This window comes from Poeciliopsis prolifica, unplaced genomic scaffold (genome assembly GCF_027474105.1).
Source record: "Poeciliopsis prolifica strain line A6 unplaced genomic scaffold, Auburn_PproV2 SCAFFOLD066, whole genome shotgun sequence".
In the NCBI taxonomy this organism is placed as follows: Eukaryota; Metazoa; Chordata; class Actinopteri; order Cyprinodontiformes; family Poeciliidae; genus Poeciliopsis; species Poeciliopsis prolifica.
In genome coordinates, this window is record NW_026562441.1 from 433,189 (window position 1) to 457,500 (window position 24,312).

At 37.8% G+C, this 24,312-nt stretch overlaps 3 protein-coding genes and 1 pseudogene across 3 annotated transcripts in view; all 4 read right to left on the reverse strand.

Annotated features, from left to right (window-relative positions):
• Window positions 1–698: 698 nt before the first annotated feature.
• On the reverse strand, window positions 699–2,415 carry LOC129351285 (E3 ubiquitin/ISG15 ligase TRIM25-like). The gene has a single exon (XM_055020179.1). The coding sequence runs from the start codon at window positions 2,413–2,415 to the stop codon at window positions 1,042–1,044; it is 1,374 nt and encodes a 457-aa protein (XP_054876154.1). The 3' UTR covers window positions 699–1,041.
• Window positions 2,416–5,073: 2,658 nt separating this feature from the next.
• Window positions 5,074–6,994, reverse strand: LOC129351279 (tripartite motif-containing protein 16-like). The gene has a single exon (XM_055020171.1). The coding sequence runs from the start codon at window positions 6,831–6,833 to the stop codon at window positions 5,136–5,138; it is 1,698 nt and encodes a 565-aa protein (XP_054876146.1). The 5' UTR covers window positions 6,834–6,994; the 3' UTR covers window positions 5,074–5,135.
• A 3,198-nt stretch (window positions 6,995–10,192) lies between these two features.
• Window positions 10,193–12,724, reverse strand: LOC129351278 (tripartite motif-containing protein 16-like; annotated as a pseudogene).
• Window positions 12,725–14,346: 1,622 nt separating this feature from the next.
• LOC129351275 (serine/threonine-protein kinase DCLK2-like) overlaps window positions 14,347–24,312 on the reverse strand; it is a 20,707-nt gene continuing 10,741 nt past the window's right edge. The window contains exons 4-16 of the mRNA XM_055020169.1: window positions 23,965–24,091; window positions 23,036–23,161; window positions 22,754–22,842; window positions 22,040–22,109; window positions 21,765–21,870; window positions 21,603–21,660; window positions 21,305–21,424; window positions 20,875–21,021; window positions 20,643–20,776; window positions 20,136–20,213; window positions 19,794–19,890; window positions 19,372–19,452; window positions 14,347–19,268 (exon numbers count right to left, since the gene is read on the reverse strand). Coding sequence (XP_054876144.1) covers window positions 19,143–19,268; window positions 19,372–19,452; window positions 19,794–19,890; window positions 20,136–20,213; window positions 20,643–20,776; window positions 20,875–21,021; window positions 21,305–21,424; window positions 21,603–21,660; window positions 21,765–21,870; window positions 22,040–22,109; window positions 22,754–22,842; window positions 23,036–23,161; window positions 23,965–24,091 — 1,359 coding nt within the window. The 3' untranslated portion in view covers window positions 14,347–19,142. The remainder of the gene's footprint in view (window positions 19,269–19,371; window positions 19,453–19,793; window positions 19,891–20,135; window positions 20,214–20,642; window positions 20,777–20,874; window positions 21,022–21,304; window positions 21,425–21,602; window positions 21,661–21,764; window positions 21,871–22,039; window positions 22,110–22,753; window positions 22,843–23,035; window positions 23,162–23,964; window positions 24,092–24,312) is intronic.

Sequence of the window (24,312 nt, forward strand, 5' to 3'; positions counted from 1 at the left end):
CACCTGAATTACTTAAACCTGGCTCAACATATGTGAAGCAGCCCTCTAATCTCTGAGCAATGAAGAAATGACAAAGAAACTGAACGTAAAATACACATTCTAACCAGCTGGATCAAATAGTTGCTGCCTATTTAGGTTTACTGAACTCAACAGAGACTCCATCATTATAAACTCCAACTCCAGCATGTAGCGGCTGAATGAATCCGGTCTGGACTCTGTGGAGGAGAGTCATTGTTCCAGAAATGCTGTAAAAAGACAGAATACCTGCTCTGTGATCCAGATATACTCCGATTCTGGAGGAAACTGGACCTGGTACTGGAGTTTCAATGTGTCGTGGCCATTTATGTTAAATTTTGTGAATTATAATTTGTAACAATTTAGTTTCTTTTTTGTGTAGTTAGAATATATTTAAGTTGATTTAGAATTGACATTTGTAATACTTTTTGTGTTTGGAATTGTTTAGAGTAAGACTATGTTAATTGTTAGACCCTCCCATTAATTTGAGTAATTAAGAACACACCTGGTGCTGGGTGCGGGAAAAAATTTGTTTGGTAAATGTCTGGTGTGTTGAGGGGAGGTTGTAAAATGATATTTTGATCACTTTTCTGGAGCATTTTGTTGGACACCTTTTTAAGATTAATTTTCATTTTGACTATGTTTTAAGACACTTTAATTATGTATTTTTTTGTCACTATTTTTTCAAAGAAATAAATTATAATTTTTACAAACATTAAAGAAGTGCATTCAAATCACCGCCTCTTAACACCCACAGCCTTGGATGGAAATTTTAATTTTTGGAAAATAGAAGGTCTTGGCACAATGCTGTGATGAACAGTGTACCCATTGTTGAAACAAATCAAAGACCAAGATTTGTCATTCAATCCAAATAAACATTCATTTGTTCTTCCGACTCTACTGATGTTCTTGTATGAAACTGCTACAGCAACTCCTTCCCCGCTCCACTCCACCTCTTAGTAACAACGTCCAGTCAGACTCTCTCTACTCAGGACCTGAGGGATATCACTAAATCTGTCTGGATGATCAGAATAAAGCACTTCTTCTTCTAGTTGCTTGTCTGTTTTTTGTTCTTGCTTTTTCACTTCTTGTTTTCTTTTTTTTTTCTACATCTTCTACTCCGTCTATTTCATGTTCTTCATCTTCTTGGTCTTCGTGGTCTTCTTCATCCAAAGTTGATATTTTATTGTGATCCTCAGATAATAACAGCTCTCTGTGTACTGTGTTAGGATCCAGAGTGATTTTCTCTGAATATTTTAAGAATCCAGCTCTGCTCTTTGGTTCTCTTTCTGGTTCTGACAGCAATACATCCACATCAGAAATTGCCAATGAGATGTTTCTCCATGAGTCTCTCAGAATGTCCTGTAGCTTGTCTCTGAGCTCTGACACAGCTGCTGTCACGTCCTCAAAGTGTCTCAGAGGACGGATGTTGATCCTGGATGATCCTGTAGACTCACTGAGTGCTGGCAGTGAGGGGTAGTTGAGGAGAAACTGGGTGTGATCCTCTGTGTGTGAGAGCTGCTCCAGCTCAGCGTCTTTCCTCTTCAGCTCAGTGATCTCCTGCTGCAGCTTCTCCTGAACATCTTTGACTCGACTCACTTCAGTTTCCTGCTGGGATCTCTGCTGCTTCACATCAGAGCTTCTTTCCTGGAGGAGACGGATCAGCTCAGTGAAGATCTTCTCACTGTCCTCCACTGCTTTATCAGCAGAGACATTGATGGCCTCCACCTCCTGTTGAAGCAGCTTCACATCTTTCTCTTGGTCCTGGATTCTCTGATGGATTTGTTGTCGACTCTCCTGGAGCTTCTTCTGCTTCTCAGCTCTTTCTGCTGCAGCTGGGACTGTTTCATGATCTTTATGTTCATTCATTAAGCAGAGATAACAGATACTCTGCTGATCAGTACGACAGAAGATTTTCATCACCTCATCATGATGAGGGCAGATGTTCTGCTGAAGATTCTTGCAGGGATTCACCAACATGTGTTTCTTCAGTCCAGGGACATCATAGTGAGATTTGAGGTGATTCTCACAATAAGAAATCATACAGACCAGGCAGGACTTGACAGCTTTAATATTCCTCCCAGTGCAGACATCACAGGCCACATCTTCAGGTCCAGCATAGCAATGATCAGCTGGAGCAGCGTGAAGTCCAGTCTTCTTCAGATCCTCTGCCAACTCTGATAACACAATGTTTTTCACCAGGATAGGTCTTGGTATGAAACCTTTCCTACATTGAGGGCAGCTCGGGATTTTCACCTGATCCTGTCCATCCCAGTGGTCTTTAATGCAGTTCATACAGAAGCTGTGTCCACAGGGAATAGTCACCGGGTCCTTCAGTAGATCCAGACAAACGGAACAGGAAAATTTTTCTGAATCCATGTGATTTCCTCTGTGAGCCATTTCACTTCTCAACAAACTTAATGTCTGAAGTTTCTTTTCCTCCAGTAGATATGTCTCACAAGAAGACAAACACCAACTTGTTGCTGATCTACAGCAGCTTGTGTTCTGAGCTCAAGGATCCTATTGATACTAAAGCTTTCAGATGAGTTAAACGGGAAAAACCAGAAAATGAAGCAGCAGAGCTGAAACTCTGTTTAATAAAAGGGAGGAGCTTCGCAGCAGTTTCTGCTTTGGAGGGATTTCTTTAGGCTTCAACTTGCAGTTAAATTTGTCACTTCATGTTGAGCTTTTGAAATATTTCAATTCAGACTGAAATTGGCCTCCGTTTAACCATATTTAATGTTCCATTTGTTTTTCATGCATCTTAGCTCCCACCATTTACACTGACTGTAACCAGTGTTAATATTATTCATCTATGTGAACCATTTACTAACTCTGCAATAGTAAGTGTTTGTTCCACAGTAAAGATTTGTACACTTTGAGCAAGTTTTGACATTAGAGAATTGAATTTGACCAAAAAAAATGTTTCTTAGGTAAGAGTCAAATTAACCAAACGTGCATGTTTCATTCTGAAAATTCAGTCAAACATTTTGGTTCATTTGAACCACCCCGTAGTAGCTACTGGATTATGTCACGGTTTGTGAAACCGACAGTACCTAACATTATTACATCTTGACTGTGTTCTTGACAGATCAATGCTGCCCTGGTTTATGTGCCTGGACCAGACTATACTTTACCAGCTGAGTTCATAATTGATAGATACTATAAGACACAACACTACTTTAGGGAAAACCTGGTTTTTCTAACGTGGGATTTTAACAGATGTAAAGTTTCCACTTTTCTTCCAAACCTTAAAATATGTAATCTCCAACAAAGACATAAAATAATGGATAAATGTTTTAATATTTACATATTCAGGTGTTGTCCACCACTCAACCAGTTAGACCACAATGCAATTAATTATTTTACCAAAATATGGTTTACAGTATGTTTCTTCACAGAAAGTAGAGCTGTTTCAATTTATAATTATTCAAGTCGTTCAAATATTCACTTCAGTAACCATTCTGGAAACAGTGATACAACAACAAAGTTTCATATGTTTGTGAATAATACAATACAATATTTAGAAATAGTAACCAAGCCATGGTTTATAAATAAGCTCCTTAATTCATGTATTAGTCCTGGTCCAATAACCTTTACCCTGGTTTTTCTGCCTTATACTGCCATCTAGTGTTCATTTACAAGTACTAGACAAAACCCATGATAAGTAATGCTCATTTTTATTTATTTATTTATATTTTTTTACTCTTTACAGTAATTAAAATAGACAAGAAAAGATCAGCTCTGCTTTTACTTCATTTCTTCATTATTTTCACACTAACAAGTTTTGTTTAGCATAAATAACTGTTTTTCTTGATGTGATGAATGTCTCACAGTGTCAAATTCTTAAACAATGTAACACAGACTGATAGTTTCTTACATGCTGGAAAATAAAATAACATAAGGTAATTGTTAAATGTCTGTGGTAAATTAGATCTGAGGACAAAAAACAGGATTTTCTAAACTGCACCTTTGCAGTGTTATAAATTACCTACCATTCGTTACAGTTGTAATTTGCAGGATAAAACTGTTAGTTTTACACAAATAGATAATCAAAATGATCATGAGGATCATGAGGATGATGATGGGCTTACAGTTCTCACCAAAACACTTTTGAATTTGCTGTGTGGATTTTAACAACCATTTGCTCTGATAAAGTAATAAATGTAGATGTGATTAGCTTAGGTGAATCAAAATCCTTCAAAGCAGTTATAGTCACCATGGCTGAACAGAAAGCAGAAGGGGCAGCACCGAAACAAACAACAAAATCAACAAAACAACAAACAAGATGAGAAAGTAGCTCCAGAAAGACAGCTGATTTCTGAGCATTGAAGAAACGACAACAATGATGGAGACTAAAGAGACAGAAACTAAGATACACATTTTAACCATCTGACTATTTAGGTTTCATCAACTCAGCAGAGGACTTGTCATTACAGAGTCCAACTCCAGCATATAGTGGCTCAGTGAATCTGGTCTGGACTCTGGTGAGGAGAGTCATTGTTTCAGAGACGTTATAGAAGGACAGAATACCTGCTCTGTGATCCAGGTACACTCTCACTCTGGAGGAAACTGGACCTGGTACTGGAGTTTTAATGTTGTTATGCAAAAATGCAGAAATGTTTCTGTCACATCGCAAAGACCAAGATTTGTCATTGAATCCAAATAAACATTCCTTTGACCATCCTGCTCTGCTGATGCTCTTGTATGAAACTGCTACATCAACTACACCTCCTCTCATCTCCACCTCCCAATAACAACGTCCAGTCAGACTCTCTCTGCTCAGAACCTGAAAACAGTCACTGAATCTATCTGGACGGTGAGGATAAGAATGCTGTCTGTCACCCACAATTACTTTTCTGTTCCCCTCAGACAATAACAAATTTATATTTACTGTATTTGGATCCAGAGCGATTTCGGTTGAATATTGTAAGATTCCAGCTCTGGTCTTTGGTTCTGGTCTAAACAGCAATACGTCCACATCAGTAACTGCCAGTTCAATGTTTCTCCATGAGTCTCTCAGGAAGTCCTTCAGTTTGTCTCTGAGCTCTGACACAGCTGCTGTCACGTCCTCAAAGTGTCTCAGAGGACGGATCTTGATGCTGGATGATCCTGTAGACTCACTGAGTGCTGGCAGTGAGGGGTAGTTGAGGAGAAACTGGGTGTGATCCTCTGTGTGTGAGAGCTGCTCCAGCTTTCCTCAGCTCAGCATGTAGCGGCTGAGTGAATCTGGTCTGGACTCTGTGCAGGAGAGTCATGGATTCAGAGACGCTGTAGAAAGACAGAATACCTGCTCTGTGATCCAGATACACTCCTATTCTGGAGGAAACTGGACCTGATACTGGAGTTTCAACTTTGTTTGTAAAAATGTAACTGTCTGTGTCACAACTAAATGACCAAGATTTGTTATTGGCTCCAAATAAAACATTTGAAGCTCCTCTACTGATGTTCTTGTATGAAACGGCTACATTAACTCCTCCTTCTCTCCACTTCACCTCCCAGTAACAACGTCCAGTCAGACTCTCTTTGCTCAGAACCTGAAAAGAATCTGTGAATCTGTCTGGATGATCAGGATACGACTGTTCTTCTTTCATTGCTGTGACTTTTCTGTTAGCCTCAGATAACAACAGAAATCTGTTTGCTGTATTTGGATCCAGGGTGATTTCTTGTGCGTATTTTAAGAATGCAGCTCTGCTCTTTGGTTCTGGTTCTGAGAGTAAAACATCCACTTCAGTGATCATCAGTGAGATGTTTGTCCATGTGTCTTTCAGAATGTCCTCCAGTAAATATGTAATCTCTGACACAGCTACTGTAACATCCTCAAAGTGTCTCAGAGGACGAACAATGATGCTGGATGATCCTGTAGACTCACTGAGTGCTGGCAGTGAGGGGTAGTTGAGGAGAAACTGGGTGTGATCCTCTGTGTGTGAGAACTGCTCCAGCTCAGCGTCTTTCCTCTTCAGCTCAGTGATCTCCTGCTGCAGCTTCTCCTGAACATCTTTGACTCGACTCACTTCAGTTTCCTGCTGGGATCTGATCTGCTGCTTCACATCAGAGCTTCTTTCCTGGAGGAGACGGATCAGCTCAGTGAAGATCTTCTCACTGTCTTCCACTGCTTTATCAGCAGAGACATTGATGGCCTCCACCTCCTGTTGAAGCAGCTTCACATCTTTCTCTCTTTCCAGGAGTCTTTGCTTGATTTGTTGTCGACTCTCCTGGAGCTTCTTCTGCTTCTTATCTCTTTCTGCTGCAACTGTGACTGTTTCATGTCCTTTATGTTCGTCCATAGTGCAGAGATAACAGATACACTTCTGATCAGTGCGACAGAAAATTTCCATCACCTCTTCATGATGAGAGCAAATGGTCTGCTGGAGATTCTTGGAGGGATTCACTAGTTTGTGCTTCTGTAATGGTGGATCATCATAGTGAGGTTGGAGGTGATTCTTACAATAAGAAGCTGAACAAGATAAACAGGACTTGACAGCTTTCATTTTCCTACCAGTGCAGACATCACAGGCCACATCTTCAGGTCTAATATAGCGGTGATCAGCTTGAGCAGCTTGGAGTCCGGTCTTCTTCAGATCCTCCACCAAATCAGCTAACATGAAGTTTTTCTCCAGAGCAGGCTTTGGTATGAACTCCTTCCTGCACTGAGGGCAGCTGTGGATTCTCCTCTGATCTTGTCCATCCCAGTGGCATTTAATACAATTCATACAGTAACTGTGCCCACAGGGAATAGTCACCGGATCCTTCAGTAGATCCAAACAGATGGAGCAGGAGAACTTCACAGAATCCATTTGATATCCTGGCTGCTCCATTGCAGCTCTGAATACCAGTGAGAGTCTCTGAAGTTTAATTTCTTACAAAGAAACCAAATGAGTCACTCCAGAAGCCAAATCCACTTAACTTGTCACCTCTTGCCTTTTGCTGCACATAGATCATAACAATCACAAAGATTTCTCACCTGTTAGAAAGTAGGAACAAAGAAATCTTTTTAAACAACTGAACAGTGGTGGAAACGCTAAACGGACTCCACTTCAGGAAAAGAAGTTGTTTGCTTTTCCGGCTCTCCCATAGACTAGATCCTGGAGTCGGGAAGGGATCTGGACCTCCCCAATCTTGGAAAATCCTCCCCGACCTCCCCAAAAGAAAAAAAAAAAAGATTAAATAAAGTCTGCCTTTAAACAGGCTCAATATAAAAAGGCAAAAGAAACAAAGAACGAAATAAATTTTTCATTCATCTTAGAAAATAAGAATACATTTTTACATTCCCCCACCATTAGATCAATGGTTCCTCCCAACGTGTAGGAGGACCAACAGCAGCACTGAAGGCACAGGCTCCCCTAGAGCCGCTGAAGGGAGGAGCTAACTGTGGCCTTTCAGCACAAATAAAAAACCCTCCAGTTAGTAAATACTTAAAGCAAAAGACATGTAACACATTTTATTTACATTCACTGCTCAATAAGAAGAAATAGATTAACAATGAAGATCAGACTGCAGTTTATTCCATTACTTTGGCTGAATCTTGATAAACTGCTTTGGGATGTCATGGAAATCAGAACTAGCAAAACAGGCTACATTGCTTTGTATAGACTTAAGCTTTTTGTCAAAGGTAGTAAACATCTCATTTATATTTATCCCTTTAACTCTTACTTTAATGAGAAGAGTTTGAAACGTTAGGGAGGAGCTGAGGATTTACCGACAGCTCTGCATTTGAGCCGAGAACAGACAAAAAAAAAACAGAATTCATTGCAATTATATCACAATAAACTGAAAAACTGCAAAGAGCAGGTTTTATTAAATCATATTATTGAAACTTGTTAAGTTGCTTTAGTTTTAAACCTTTTTTAGTTTTGTCATGTCCTGGATGACTACAGGTAGATAGAAATTAATATCTGAGAAGTATCATAACTTAAACGTAACACTTAAAGCACTAGGGTTTATATAGAAAAATATTCTGATTTTGTGGTTTTAAAGGCTCTACGTTAAAGACAGTGAGAAATAAAGGCATGGCAATCTTTACAGTGACACTGAAAATACCAGAAATAAAATCTTAGATGCATTTTTTTCTCACAAATGTCTTAGAAATTCAGTGGTTTTTCATAACATAGTTTTACACAAGTATAGCAGAAAATGTATCCATCCTCTTTAAACTAAAGATTTTTGTTTTTAATTATTTTAAAACCTAATAATAATAATTTTCTAAAATTTACGAATTTCTTATCTTAGACATAAAAATTTATTTGCTTTTTTTCATACGGCCATAATTAATAATAGAGGAAGTAGTGTGTTGCATGGGATTCATTAGTTAGTACTCCTAAATGCATGTATGCATCTTTTTATACAATTTTGACATTAGTGTAGATAAATTGGGCAGTTTTAGTTTCTTAAGAAAAACTCCTTTATTTTTACCATTTTGTGAAGTAAAAACTACTGTGAGTTGTGAGACAACTGCAGCAGTTGCACTTGTTATGCCTCATCTAATAATGGTAGACCTGTTGATCCTGTGGACTGTAATGAAACAGAAGGATAAAACCCCAGTGTTGGCCTCACTGCACTAGCTTCCTCTTACACACAGTATGAAATTTTAATTTACTTTTTCTTCTTAACCCTCTCAGGTTCAAATTACTTGAAAAGACTGGCTAAGTTGTTGCAAACCTGCAACACCTGCCTGGAGAGGGTTAAATCACTCAACAGCCAATCCCATTCTATGTAATCTCAGCTCCTATCTTTCTACGCTCCAGTAAGAACCATGAGCTCCAGCTCACAACTGACTTTATTTATTCTAAAGTCTTCTTAACTTGCTGCAGCTCTCAGACTCTGGCTCAGTCTGATCTGCACAAACACTGGGACTGTAAAGATTTGGGTTTTCTCTGAGTTGATTTGAGTTTTTCTGTTTATTTTGAGTTTCTGTGTTGTCTTGTCTTGCCTTGATTATTCCCTTGTCTCGTGATTATCCTTTGTGTATTTAACTCCACCTGTGTTCTTTGGTCCTGGTCGGGCCCCAGCTTCTAATCAGTATCTATTCTGTCTAGCTGCCATACTGTTGTCCATTCGTTTCTACACTTGTTACGGGCATTGAGCCCTGGCTTCCACTCAGCCGTACTGCCTGGTTGTTAGACTAATTTTGGATTGTGCTCCGGACTGTTTTTGGATTATTTTCATCATTAAACATTCGTCTGTCACTTGTACCTGGGTCTCCAGCTCTACACCGCACTTCAAGAAAGGGACATTTTAAATCTCTACTAAAGACCCAATTTTATGGGCATTGTTCTTTACCAACCTTAGTCATTGTTTGTTTTAGTCAGATTGTTTAATTTTCTTTTATATATTTTTATTACAAAAACTGCCTCAGGTTATTGTATATTTTTGTTGTTTAGTTGGTAAAGCACTTGAGTGATTGGAAATGTGGTAAATAAATAAACTTGAAGCTGATCTAAGGTCACCTCTTCTGTTTGGTGTTGGTCTTTCATGTTCTCCATAGATTTGGCTTAATTAAGTGTCTTGTTTTTTAAGTAAGTTGCTCAATTGTGTTGGAAAAGTTTTTGTAGCAGCTGCATAGTGTTTCTGCACTGGAATGTATTTATGACTTTGTGTTGCCATGAAAGATGTGGCTGAGTCAGAATTGCCTTTCAGGAGGCTGAATAATAGTGAAGTAATAAGTAACCATGAGTAAACAGTTCTTTTTCCTTTTTTATTAAACATCCATCCTCAATTCATCTTCAACTTTCAATATTCTAGTAGCAATGAGCAGAGTTAAAATGTTCAACATTTCTTTTCGTATAAGAAAACATGACCCAGTAAATTCAATATGTTTTGTGATCAAAACAAAATTAAAGAAGTTATTTTCATAAAACATTTAAAAAGAAATCAAAAGCAAACATAAGGATCAGCTAAGCAAAACAATAAACTGTTGATAATTCATTAGTTTCTGAAATGATTCATGTGTTAAACAATCATCCAATCCACATCTGATTAAAACACAATAACACAGAGTCGAATAACATTTTTATCTTTAAACTTTACACAATGCTTACAGACCTTCTCTCCCAGATTTGTGTTAATAGGACATTAAAGTTCAGAAACAGAGGACATGGAAAATATATAAACATTTACATAAAAATCTTTCCAGTTTCTACGATTTGAGTCGCAGAAATTTTTTTTTTTTCCAGTTGAAACAAGTAAAAATTAAACCTTAACAGCATTCTTAAATACCAAAGTTCAAATCTTGAACATTTAGTGTCAAATCTTCCTGAATGACCTTAAGAAAGTTATTTACATCCCACATTAATCTTTTAGATCAGTGCAATACTTTCATCGGACTTTAAGTATTAATTTATCAATTAATTGATTTGATAAGGCCTCATAAACAGTGGACTCTTATGTCAATGATCAACAAATGCATCAATCTGATTAAAAATCAAATACATGATTTTTTTATCAGTGTGAAAGTGAAGGATAAATATTCTACTTATCCAATGAGCCTTAAAAATCAATTGTACATGATTGAATGATAAGGAATCACATTACTGCCAGAATTAAAATAACCTTGTAGCTTTGCAAATACTTAATTACCAAAAGTCTCTCTCAATGCAAAAACAGGATGTTACACTAAATTAAAACCATATTTTAACAAAGTTGATCCAGACATGACTGTTTAATTTCAGTTGTCCCTTTTTCTTAGTGTTTGGACATCATCCACTTTGTTTTATGGGCTGTGCATAAGATTGACATATCACTTTCATAAACATGATGGAATTTTAATTAATGTTTGTGACGGTTGTCAGGTAGTGTCATTTGGTAAATAATTACATTTTAAGACAAAGTTCACAGGACTTTTAATGCAAGTTTTAATGCAACTTTGGATTGAAAGTGTCATTTTTTACTAAAAAAAAAATTACAAAACCCAGCTTGCGTTGCTCTTGGTACTCTGCTTAACTCTAATGAGCTCAGCTGTGGTTCCGTAATCTAGAAGCCAAAGCCCGGCGTAGAGCGGCTGAGTGAATGTTGTCTGGACTCTGTGCAGGAGAGTCATTTTCTTAGAGATGCTGTAGAAACACAGAACACCCAATTTGTAATTGAGGTACACTCCTACTCTGGAGGAAACTGGACCTGATACTGGAGTTTTAATATTGTTGTAGGAATAGGAGTAACTATTTGCATCACAGTGCAAAGCCCAAGATCTGTTGTTGAGTCCAAATCCACATTTTTCTGATGTACCCGCTCTGGAAATGTTTTTGTATGTGACAGCAACTTCAATCTCTCCCCCCTTCCACTCAACCTCCCAGTAGCAATGTCCAGTCAGACTCTCTCTGCTCAGGACTTCACAAAAATAAGTGAATCTTTCTGCATGATCTTCATAAGGCTGCTGTTGCTTCATTAATGTTACTTTTCTGTTTCTATCTGATAACAACAGAAATTTGTTTGCTGTGTTTGGATCCAGAGTGAGTTCTTGTGAGTGTTTCAGAAAGTCAATTCTAGTCTTTGGTTCTGGTTCTGGCAGTAAAACATCAACTCTACTCACTGTCAGTGAAATGTTTGTTTTTATCTCTGTCAGTAGCTCTTCTAGGACACGTTTTGCATCTGACACAGCTACTGTCACGTCCTCAAAGTGTCTCAGAGGACGAATGTTGATGCTGGATGATCCTGTAGACTCACTGAGTGCTGGCAGTGAGAGGTAGTGGTAGAGAAACTGGTTGTGATCCTCTGTGTGTGAGAGCTGCTCCAGCTCAGCGTCTTTCCTCTTCAGCTCAGTGATCTCCTGCTGCAGCTTCTCCTGAACATCTTGACTCGACTCACTTCAGTTTCCTGCTGGGATCTGATCTGCTGCTTCACATCAGAGCTTCTTTCCTGGAGGAGACGGATCAGCTCAGTGAAGATCTTCTCACTGTCCTCCACTGCTTTATCAGCAGAGACATTGATGGCCTCCACCTCCTGTTGAAGCAGCTTCACATCTTTCTCTTGGTCCTGGATTCTTTGCTGGACTTTTCTTCTCTTTGCCTCAAGTTCCTTCTGCTTCTCAGCTCTTCCTGCTGTAACTTGAACTGTTTCATGGCCTTTATGATCATCCATTAAGCAGAGATAACAAATACACTTCTGATCAGTTTGACAGAAGATCTTCATCACCTCATCATGACGAGAGCAGATGTGTTCCTCAAGTGTCTTGGATGGATTTACCAGCTTGTGTTTCTTCAATTGAGCAACATCATGATGAGGTTGGAGGTGATTTTCACAGTAAGAAACCAAACAAACCAGACAGGACTTGACAGCTTTCATCTTCTTTCCTGTACAAATGTCACAGATCACATTTTCATGTCCAGTATAGCAGTGATCAGCTGGAGCGTGTTTGAGTTCAATCTTCTTTGTATTCACCAACTGTTCTGGCATGGTGTTTTTCTTCAAGGCAGTCCTCAGTGTTGAAGTTTTCCTGCAATAAAGGCAGCTGTGGATTCCCTTCTGATCTTTTCCTTCCCTAAGTCTTTAATACAGTTCATGCAGTAGCTGTGTCCACAGAAAATAGTCACTGGATCCTTCAGTAGATCCAGACAGATGCAACAGGAGACTTGAGAATCCATCTGAAGTCCTTTGTGTGCCATATCCCACTTCAACAAAAAGTTTGTTAAAACATTAATTGCCTCTACAACACATAAAGCTACCTGCGTGCAGAAAAATACAAGGTTCTCTTTCAAAAAACAGAAGCATTCAGTCCTGTGACTTTTCAAAGTTCTGCTGTTCAGCTCTGTGAATCCGTTAACCTACTTTTTAGTTGGGAGGAACCACTGCAGAGATTTATAATTATGTTATCAGGTATCAGTATTTATGAGTACATAACAAGCACACCCTTTGAACTTTTACAGCATGTTTTGACCACATATAAACCTGCAAAAATATAACTTGGATCATGTGACAAATGTGATGAAGAAAACACGTCTCCTCTAAACATTCACAGAATGTTAATACAGTTTTCAAACTTAATTGGATGTTATGCCAGTGGAAAATAATAAGAACTTTAACTTCAACAAATCTTTAGTGGTTGAAGTCAAAGACAGCAAAACAGACTGCAAAAACCAACACTTTTTTCAGGCCGGAGATTTTTTCCAATTCACTTCTTTTATAGAAAGCATGATTAAAACAGTGTAATTTTGACAGCTAGTAATGCTTACAAACAATGAAGATGTAAACCTACTGATACCAGAATGAGTGTGTATGTGTTTGGACTCGTGTTGATGAGATTAGAAAAAGAAAATAAGTCCTTGATTTGAGTGTATTTAAAAAAATATTTGGGGTACTCCTCATCTGTCTTTCTTCTCAATGAGAAGAGATGGAGGTTTAATCTTATATGATTGGGTATTCTGCAATTTATTGTCCTCAAAGTACAAACTGAAGAAACAAGCTCCTGTATCTATTGTTCTACTTCAGTACAATTTTTGTAATGTAGAGTTATAGCCTTTCTTTGCATGTATCGAATGAAAGAGCTTGGATGAAAACAGACTTCCACTGGACCTTGTCCCAAATGCTTCAGTATTCTATGCATTACTTTATACACTTTCTTTTAAATTACACTGTTGTACAAGGTCCTTAATAGCTATGATTAGCTACCCTGCAAAAACACAATATCTTACCAAGTATTTTTGGTCTAGTTTCTTGTGCAAATATCTTAGTATACTTGAAACAAGACAGAACCGACTTACACGTAACTTCAGCTAGAAATAAAAGCTTGTTTTAAGTAAATAATTCCTTGATAGAGATAAAAAATACTAGTTCCATTGGTATATAATTTCACTTATAACAATAATCTGCAAATGGAAGAAGTGCTTTTTTTATATTAAGGAATTATTTACTTAAAACAATACCTATTTCTGCTTAAAAGTTACTTAAAGGTTTTTTTTTCTTTTTTTAATGCACTACAATTGTTGCACTAAAAACTAGACCAAAAATACTTGGTAACATTTTGTGGATTTGCAGTGTAAATACTGCAAATGTTAAAAGTCAATTAACTACAAAGTAACTGATTTTAGGCATGAACTCAAGAAGAATCAAAACGTGAATCAGAAAACTGTTCAATTCAACCAAGTTGCTGCCTTGTTTTTACATGCAGAAAATAGCTTACATTAAAGGTGGAAATGGTTTTTTGTTTCTTTATTCTTGTCTGTCCAGCTTTTTTAACAGAGTTTGTATATTTTCAATGTCCAGTGTAAATTACAGATGTCTCCAAATCATGAGGAAGTGGAGCCTTAAGGTGTTTTCCCCTCTCTGCAGGAAGCTGATACTAAAAGATATGACAGCGGTAATATGTTTTTATAGTTAAAAACACAACAGTATACAGCGATGTCAGCAAGACTTTCATTTCACAGTTTAATTAATCTTTTCTCAAAACAAATAAGGGATTCATCATTTCACCCAGATCCCAGCGATCATACACATTTTCACCTCGACACACATAAACATTACAGCTTATTGTGAGATTAAAACATGTCATTAGAAAACACTGATGTTCTCACGCTTCCTTCATGTGAAAACTTGACTCATTTTATCAAAGGCATCTCAGGAAGAAAACGCTCTACCAAAAATGATCTAATGTATATATTTCAGTTATTACTATGTTGTAACTGAGTTAAAGGAACATGAATCTCAGTATCTGCTTTTTGGAAAAATTAGATCAATTTCCTTCAAAATTGGGAATTTTGTCACTTTATGTAAATGAAAATTTGTTTCAATCAATAATAATGAGGCTTGAAATGAAGTAAACACACACGCACACATACACACCCATCCACACACACCCAAAAAAACAGGGCCCAGTAAGTAAAGCCACCTGATTCAATCTGGGAAAAATTCAGTTCAGCTCCATCTTATCTTTGATCGCTACGTTGTATGGTCCAACATCAATAAAACCTGAACACTGCCTGTCAATAAAACTTTATCTGTGATTTAAAGAGAACTGGCCTCAAGGTTTCAATGGGAAGTTTAGAAAGATGCGAGTTGCTTCTCTGCTTTTGGTTTTCTGTCAGTGAGACAGAAAACGCAGAAAAAAGTGGCAAAAACAAAAAAAATAATAATCAGTCCAGCTCTGATTTTTGGACAATTTACAGCAAACTTAAGTGCAAATGCAGATGATATTAACTATTGCTGCATACGTACTTTTACTATTAAGTATTAGGGCTGCACTAAGAAAAAGTAAAAAATTTAATTATGAGGAAAAAAAGCATTAATAATGTGAGAATAAAGTTGAATTCTGAATTAAGTCAGAATAATGAGAATATAGTACTAAAATTATGAGATTAGTCATATGAGAAAAGTTATAATAATATGAAATTAAAGTGATAATATTTAAAAAATAGTTGCAATATTATGACTTTTTCTGGTAATACCACAATTTCATTCTCATATTATTCTGAATCATTTGCATAATTTCATTATTTTATTTTCTCAACTTGGCCCTAATACTTTCAATATTTTCTTTCAATTCTAGATTTATGTTTTTTGTAAGTTTTCAGTTATCTTAATGCACCACTTAGGAGTTTATCTGCAAGACTAAATAAATTTGGTAGAACATTTTTTTACAGTTTGAAAAAGTAAAACATTGTCATCAAAGATTCTCATGAACTGAACAGATTTCCTCTCAATTTTGACTCAGGTGTTAGCAGGACAAACAACTGAAGGCTCCTCTTGGTTTGGTATAAAGCAAAGAGAAAAGAATTAAGACCACTGGGTTCATAGCAGGCATAGAAGGTCAAGGTCAAGTCGCCAATCCAGAGTTTGGCTGAAGTTTTTCTCCAAGGTAACAACAGCTCAGAAAGATGGACTTGTTAGTATCTCAATAACAAAAGTTGATGCAATTTTACAGCCAGTGATAAGTAGAGTAATCTGGGACTGTTGATAACAACCTGAGCTCATCAGAAACTTTTACTGCCAAACTTCAGATACATATTTCTGATTGAAATAAACTAAAACATTTGACTGCAGACATCTTGATGCAGCTGAAAATCTGTTTGCATCAGCAAGTCTGATTTTCTTCTTTTTTTTTTTTGCAATTGTGCCTTGACACACCTGATTCAAATCACTTTGGGCTTTATTAGGAGTTTGTAAAACAAAGTGTGGGTCAGGGGCCATTTTTTCAAGTCAAGACTGGTAACAATTGGCCAATAAACAGAAAGTAAAAATTTGAAAATTTTAGGTTTTTATTTTAAAAGGTAGCACTCCAAAGCCCTATTTATGTTTTGGATCTTTAATGATATACAATCCATAAAAATATTTTTAAATATTTTTAAAAATCTAATTTTTGCAACTTTAATTTAATGAATTTTGAGGTGAATCATTTGGACACCACTGGACCAGTACATGTAATGTTCAGATGCTTCCCATTTTAAAGTAATTCAGCCTAAATTAATGAGTTAAAGTTCAGTTTCTTCTAAATATTTACTTCAATTGAAGCCTGGTTACAAAGGCTTTCTATGTGCCAAGAATGGTTGAATTTCAATGAATTTGAACATTTATAGTTTCAGGAGAGCCTCCAGCCAAACTCTGAGTGAGCGGCTCCAACCAAAGGTCAAAGGCCATGGAAAGGTTGCATCACTGCATCAGGTCAATGTGTTTATTCAGACACTTTCTTTTCAAGTTTTATAGACGGGAACTTCTTTCCCATTGATGCAAACACCCATTTCAAAAGTTCCTCTTTCCTAAAAACAAAAACATCAAACTAACACTCAGCTTTGGACAGACAGTTTTATGAAAAGTGCAAATGGAGACGAACGTTAGTTGGATGCAACATGATTATATAAAAGAAAGAGATTCATGGATGTTTGCTGCCTTTCCTTACAGGTCATCACATGAAAATCCTGAATCCCAAATATTTTTTTAACTATCTAAAAATTACATTTGAAATGTCAAAATGGTTTATTAGTTATGTGGAAAATCATTTTCTTTAGGTAGGATTTTTTTTTTCTTTTGTTTTGAGGCATTGACGATGAGATTGTTCTTTTAATTTGTAACACTACTTATTCTTCAATCTGCTACTGTTTTCCTACTTCACAACAGACTCACACAGACACTGACGGACAGAACGTTATCTACATTATTTACAGTCTTACCCTTTTATCTAAAATGATATAAAGTGAGGAGAAGCAAAGAGCTCATCGTTTGGACTTCAGTGTGCCCTTGAATTCAGTCCAAATGCATCTTTAAAGCGATGCTTGAAAAGTTCAGGTGATAAAAATGGACGTCAGTCAGTCGATCAGGAATAAAACACAATGTCTTAAAGTAGGTGAAGGTATGAAGAGGTTAAAGACTGAGGCTGAATCCCATTTCCACAGTTCCTTTCTAATTTCTTTTCAAAGAGAAAAACTTGGAAACTACACAAACATACTTGGTAATATTTTGTGTTTTTGCAGTGTAGCCCGGATATGATGAGTAGGAAATGGGATTCAGCTCAAGCGAAGGTAAACGGATGCATTTTGAGTTCTGACTTTTCTTTCTTGCTCATTATATCTGAATGAAAACCCAAAATTCAGATTTGCTGCCTTCATTTTCCCGAGACTCTTCCAATCAACTCAAACTTCAGTTGATAAACAGACAAAAAATATGAAAATAATTATTTCTTCTAGAGAGATATTTCCAAAGATTCTGCATTATTTTTATAAAGATGGGAATATTAAGGAAAAAGAAAAAGACTGGATCAGCAGCGCAGACAGGCACAGTGCTCAAATATCTCCTTAGTTGGTTGATGGCAAGAAGACGACGTGAGTCTTCTCCAGTGAAGGAGAGACAAACCTTGGACATATTTTCAGATAAATGGAAGACATCCTGGCTTAGCAGGAACTTCAGAGAAGGTCAGAGCAGTTCTTACTTGTAGTAAAATCAGTAAAATCCCATTTAAAGTTCATTCCAGACCATGGTATTTAATCAGGAAACTTCAGTCCAATCGAAGGAGTCGGCAGCACCTGGATGGTGTCTGTATGTTCATGGAAGTCCTGCAAGCAGCATGAATGGGTTTCAGTAGCGGTGCCAGTTTTAACGGGTCAGAGCCGGGCCTTGTGCAAAACCTTCTGGTGATCAATTGGCACACGCTCTGGACGGTTACCAGAAGATAAACTGGACTTAATACTGGAGAGACTGGTCTGGAGTAAATAACCATTAAATTCAGTCTGTGTCAGAAGACCAAAGAGAGAGAAAAGTGGAGAAAATAACCTTTGGGTTCATTTTAAATACTGCAAACTCGTTCAGTTTGCTCTAAATTAAAATAGATTTAAGGCTACTCTATAAACCGATTCAGAAATTAATCCCATTTCTGAAAACTTAAACATGAACCATAATAAGCCTTATTTAGGGAAAAGAAACTAAATAAAAGACTATTGGTTTAGTTTACAAAAGTCCACTTTGAGATAATGGGTTTTGTTTTGGCTGAGTTTTTGAGAGATAAGGCAAATTTCTCAAACTTATTTAACATTTCTGACTAGATCTGAGGGAAAGTCCTGTAGATATGTTGAATAAATTTGTAAGAATGCAGTGGATTTGTCTGACTGTCAGTAGCTGCGTTTCCATTGCTCCAATAATTTCAATAATCTTTTGTTAGGAAACAGCAATTTTGAAAAAAGTTTAAATTTCTCAATAAAACTTTTTGAGCTAGGATGAGGTGGTTTTATCAAAATCAGTGTATTGCACAAATTATGTGATCAACAACTGGATGTTACTACTGCTGGAAACGACAAATAAGACGGCAGGAAGCAGTTTGAGGAAAATGGTGCACCATGATTTTTAAAGACCTGTAATTTTAATGTGTTTTTTCTGAGTGTCGTAATTGTAAAATAGTTTTTTCCAAACATTAATGGGATATCAACAGTTTTTCACACACTTGTAAAGGAGATGCAGCTACTGAACAGTTTGGTTTTAGATTAAACGTCATCTCATCCCTAAGATAATGCTGGGATAACTTCACTTTGTGTGTATTAAGTCACTAGTTGAGAATGTTTAATTACCTCTGTCTATATTTAAAGTTTTACTTTCCTAGAAATGAAAGGGAGTCGGTTGGAGGTAAATGGAGATAAATGGAGACTTTAAGAAGATTAATTGGCTCCCAGTTGGTTCCCAGTCTGCATCATGTTGGTTCCTTTAGACCAGTGGGATGTGGCCTAAACCAGCGGTGAGGGAACTTGTTTCGTCTCCAGAATCGGAGATTCACGATCCGATTCCTGCGCTTCTTCGCCGTCGTGATCTTCCGGGCCGCTCACAGTGTTGGACTCTCCTGGTGCCTCGTCCTACAAAAACAGCAACTTTACCACCTTCATAAATACATTTCTACACGATAAGAACCAAAGTGCTGCAGCGAAGTGGAAAAATGTTAATTTTTGTGTTTCTTACCGTCACCCAAGGGTGGGAGAGGACTTCCTCAGCAGTGAACCGAGCGTCAACGTTCACCTGGAGCATCTGACTGATCAGCATCTGAAGAGCAGGTCATGTGACCGTTAGCAGTAAAATAGACTGATCTGATCTGAGATTTAATAACATCTACAGACAACAGAATGGGATTCAGATTGTTTCTTTTAGGTTCACTTTGATTTCTGATTTGTTTTTTGGTGTTTTTTGACCAAGCCTTCGTCTAAAACAAACTAAAACGGACAATGATAATTTGTTCTCAGTTCTTTTTCACCAAAATATTCATGTAGAGATTTTGATTCATTTTAAAGAACAACAATGACTTTTATGCATGTTGTTAAGTCATAACCTTGCTATAGATTAACAGGTTTATATGTGACGTTTATTTTTCATAAACTGATCCGAACCTTTGCTGACAGGCTGACGTTGTCCCAGTCTGGAGACGGAAACTCCAGCTTCCCTCTGAGGATCTGATCAAATAGTTCCTCCTGGACGTTATTCTCACTGCGGAAAGTAAAGCAGATTTCTGTTAGCACACTTACAAATAAAACACACTGCGCAACTAATGACTAAATAAAGTTACAAAAATGTGTACATTTTTAATAACCTGTCACACAAATGACAAATATTCCAAAGTTCTTCCCGCCAACTTGATCACAAAACAGGAAACGTTCATGATAACATGATGATGCAGATAAAAACATTCATTAGGAATTTCCTGGTCAAAGTAAAATGTTGCGTTTACTGACCTTCTGAAAGGAGGGAATCCACAGAGCAGGATGTAGGCGATGACTCCTGCCGCCCAGATGTCCACCTTCAGACCGTAACTGGACGAAAACATCAACATTACTGGTTATTTACCACTGATGGGATGATTTACTCATAGAGATGAGTATTTATCATCATTTCTAGTCTCCAGTATGTCTGCAAATGTGAACTTTAGCTTAAATAGTTTAATTAAAAACCAATAAAAAATAATATTTCATTTAGCAGCAGAATGATTGTTGGATCTGTTTTGTATAAAAGTAGTTAAACACAAAAGAATTAAAAACAACAATAAACCTCCCATAACCTAAATTGTCCAAATAAATTATTTCATCAATTAAAATGGAAACAAGCAGCTTTTTGCCCTCTTGCAGGGGCATGAGGGAGACGTCACATCTGTCTGTCCTGATGTTTCTTTTTGCTGTTGTTGTCTTTAAAAGTAATAAATGGTTTTTAAAAATGGCCGTCATGTTTTACTTCCTGTCTCTCACCCGGTCTCGGCGATGATCTCCGGCGCCACGTACGTCGGCGTGCCGCAGACGGTGTACAGCGGACCCTCCACCACCGTCGCCAGACCGAAATCGCCCAGCTTCAGGGACTTGGTGCCGTCCGGATACTCGCACACCTGCAGAACGAAACCAGAGCCGAGCGCCGCAGAGTTCAGGTGTAACAGAAACACTTCCTGTTACAGTAACAGATCTGTGGATGACGGTGTTTTTGCACCAGCAGGTTCTCGGGTTTGATGTCTCGGTGGACGATGTTCATCCGGTGTAGATACTTGATGGCGCCGGCCAGGTTGAACACCATGGCGCTGGCGTCTCGCTCGCTGTACTTTGTGGAGGAGGTAATGGCGTCGAAAAGATCGCCGCCCTAAAGGAACCAGAAACCAGTGAAACGTGCAGAATGGAGCTTTTATTTATTCATTTAATCATTCGATGATGATTAAACAATTAACACAAATATGTGCAAAAAAACCATTGAGAAAATTCAAATTTTTTAATCTATGGTTAATATTAACAATTTATTTAGTTTTGGATAAAAACAATATTAAGGCTTTAACATCTGACCATGAAAAGACTTTTCTTTTCTAATTTAAAGTAAAGGTCTAAGATCACTGGTTTCTGGGTCAAAGGTCAGAGGTTAATTAAAGGACCTTAACGAGCTCCATGACCAGGAAGAGCTGCGTGGGCGTCTCGTCCACCTCGATCAGCTGGATGATGCTGGGATGCCGGACCCTCCTCAGAACCGCCACCTCGTTCTCGATCAGGTGTTCCTGCTCAGAGAAACGTATTCACCAGAAGATCATTTATTCTGCTTTAAAAAGTTCATCATTAAACACAAGCTGATGTATTTAAACAGTTAGATTGGATGATTTCTGAACTCTGTTTGTTTTTAGTTTAGATTATTGCAGATAACAAAATCATTTTCTGCACAGTGGAAATAGCAGCTACCTTCCCGCAGCATCGAGCTTTATCAATGATCTTCAGAGCGAACTCCTGTCCGGTCGACCTGCACAAAGAAACGAGCAGGAACAGTTGATTCATTTTTATTTATGTACTTATTTAATTTAAAAACCATTTAATTACTTTCATAACGTTTAAAGTGAGGTTTACCTCTCCACACACTCCTTCACCACAGCAAAGTTTCCGTCTCCGATCACTTTTCCCACCTTGTATTTCTCGTTGATGGTGGAGGACGAAACAGATCGGTTTCCGTTCACTGACAGAAAAAACAAAAACATTTATTTTACTTTTTGATTAAAAGTAAAGATGCAGCTTCATCTTCAGTGGGTTTTTCTAATAATAAAGACTAAAAACTGTTATGCTTTTAAGAAACAACTAAAAAGATCTTCATTAGATTTCATTTTTACCACAATGGAAGCACAAACCTTCCTCTGCGTCGTCCGGCTGCTCGGCTTCGCCGTTCACATCCGTGGAAGACGCTCGGCGAGGAGAGATCTGATGGGAAAACAACAGATGTTAGGGAATAAAAACCAGGTCAGATCTGAGTTAGCGCTGCAGGAAATCTTCAGAATTACTAACTGGGAAGATGTTTTTAGATTTTAATCGCTTTTTTCTGAGGAAATGTGAATATATTTGTTGAGAATGATCCACATTTTTAAAGCTTCCTTTTTTTAAAGCCATTTATGACTTCAAAATCATAAAACTTTGGGATTTATAACTAATTTTTGTCATTATTTTGTTGTTTATTGTTAATCAAATTAAGTCTCACAACTTAATTTGATGAGGTTTTAGACATTTTTCTTAATGCTTCATAGTGTTTGGAATTTGATGCAAAATGAAGGCGATTAACTATAAATGAAAACAGGACAGAGGAAAGAATCAGTAGCTTACTGCTGCCACCAGGGGGCAAGCTCTGCTATTCTCTGTTTAACTTTAGCAGCAGAATAAAAGTTAAACAGCCTGACCTTCCTCATTCTGAATGTGTAAGAAATTTCCTTCTAAGTTTCTGCTGCAAAAACAGTTCAACACTAACTCCTTCATAACTTAATTTAAATCAGTTTATTTGAATTTTAATTTTTTTTTTTGCAGGAAAACAATCTGACAGGAAACGAGTTTTCAAACTAAATCGTCTCTCTGACCTTTAAGTTGCGTCGCGTCCCGGGACTGGTGGGAGACGGACTGGATCTGTTGGACTTTACAGCCGACTGGGATCCTGACGCCTCATTGGCTGCGTGACGGAGAAAAGAGCGATCTGATTGGTTAAAATGTGTTTATATGTTTAAAGTCACCGAGTCATTTTAAGATCCATAAAACAACAGAAAGAATAAATACATGTATGTTTCTATGTTTGTCTTAAACCATGGAGCTCCTAAACTCTATACCTGTGTCTCCACAGGTATATAAGCGTCCTGGCTCCCTACCTGAGCTCGGTGATTTGGACCTGGATAAACCTTTGGGTGGAGTCCTGGAGGAGGAGAAGCCGGAGCTGCTGGGAGTTTTGGGAGTTTTCTGAGGAGCGGCTGGACGAGGCGTTTTGGTCCTGCACTCTGGAGACGGACGGAAAAGTTTGTTACGTTTTCATATGCACCATGAAATGTATTCATGTTTCTACCGAAAGTCGGTTTTGAGCTTCGTTCTGCTGATAGCCACCCTGCTGCTGCCAACTTGGAGACTTCACTTTCCAAACAAAACTTTGGCCAAAATTAGCTTTCAGAATCAGCTTGTCAGGCATTTTAAAGGGGACCTACTGACCTACTGGGCAAAATTTGTATTTTTCCCATTTTTATTCTTCCATTTTCTGCTGCTTATAAAAACAGTCCAAATGTAAAAAAAAAATTCCCAGCTGTCCTTTGAGCCTTTTCAAAAATGTCTGCCTGTTACCTAGCAAGCTAAGAGCAACTCCAGCATGTTTGGTGAGATGTGCTGTACAATGGCTGCTGGAAAAGACAAGGAAAGGTGTTGACTTACCATCCAGAAACCACTTGCTGCATTCTTGTTGATTGTAAAGGAGGCTCCATTTCTGCTTTTCAAAGCAAACATTGATTTGAGGGCGTGGCCAGCAGCAGATTATTTGGATTTAAAATGACAGGAGGCCTTTAAACAAGTAAAATCTCATTATCTAAGAATGAGTTTGTGCAAAAAATTGTATTTTCTTGTTTTGTGTAGCACATAATCCATCCTAACCTGTTCAACGAAGCATGAGTCACCTTTAAGAAACCTTTCATGCTTTTTAAGCTCAGGGTCAGTAACCAATATTCTAGATATCCAGAATATTTATTCGGATTTTGTATTTGAAACAAACCTAACGGAGGTAAAAATTCAGCCTTCAGTTTGTGTTTTTGGTGCTCACCGCTCACGAAGGCCGCTGTTTTCCCAGAATGCGTCAGCACAAAGTCGTCCTGCGCGTACCGAAACTTCTCCGGCCCGCACGCCATGAACACATCGTCATCCCCGAAGAAATCCTGCAGACAGGTCAGCTGCACACACACACACACACACACACACACACACACACACACACACACACACACACACACACACACACACACACACACACACACACACACACACACACACGCACACACAGAGAGAGTTTGATTCAGTGACTGGAGGATTTTTTTCTATGTAGCGCTGAGCCGAGGACAGATGGGAATATTTAAATCATGTTTGCAGCTCTTCAGCAGTTTCTGACAGACAA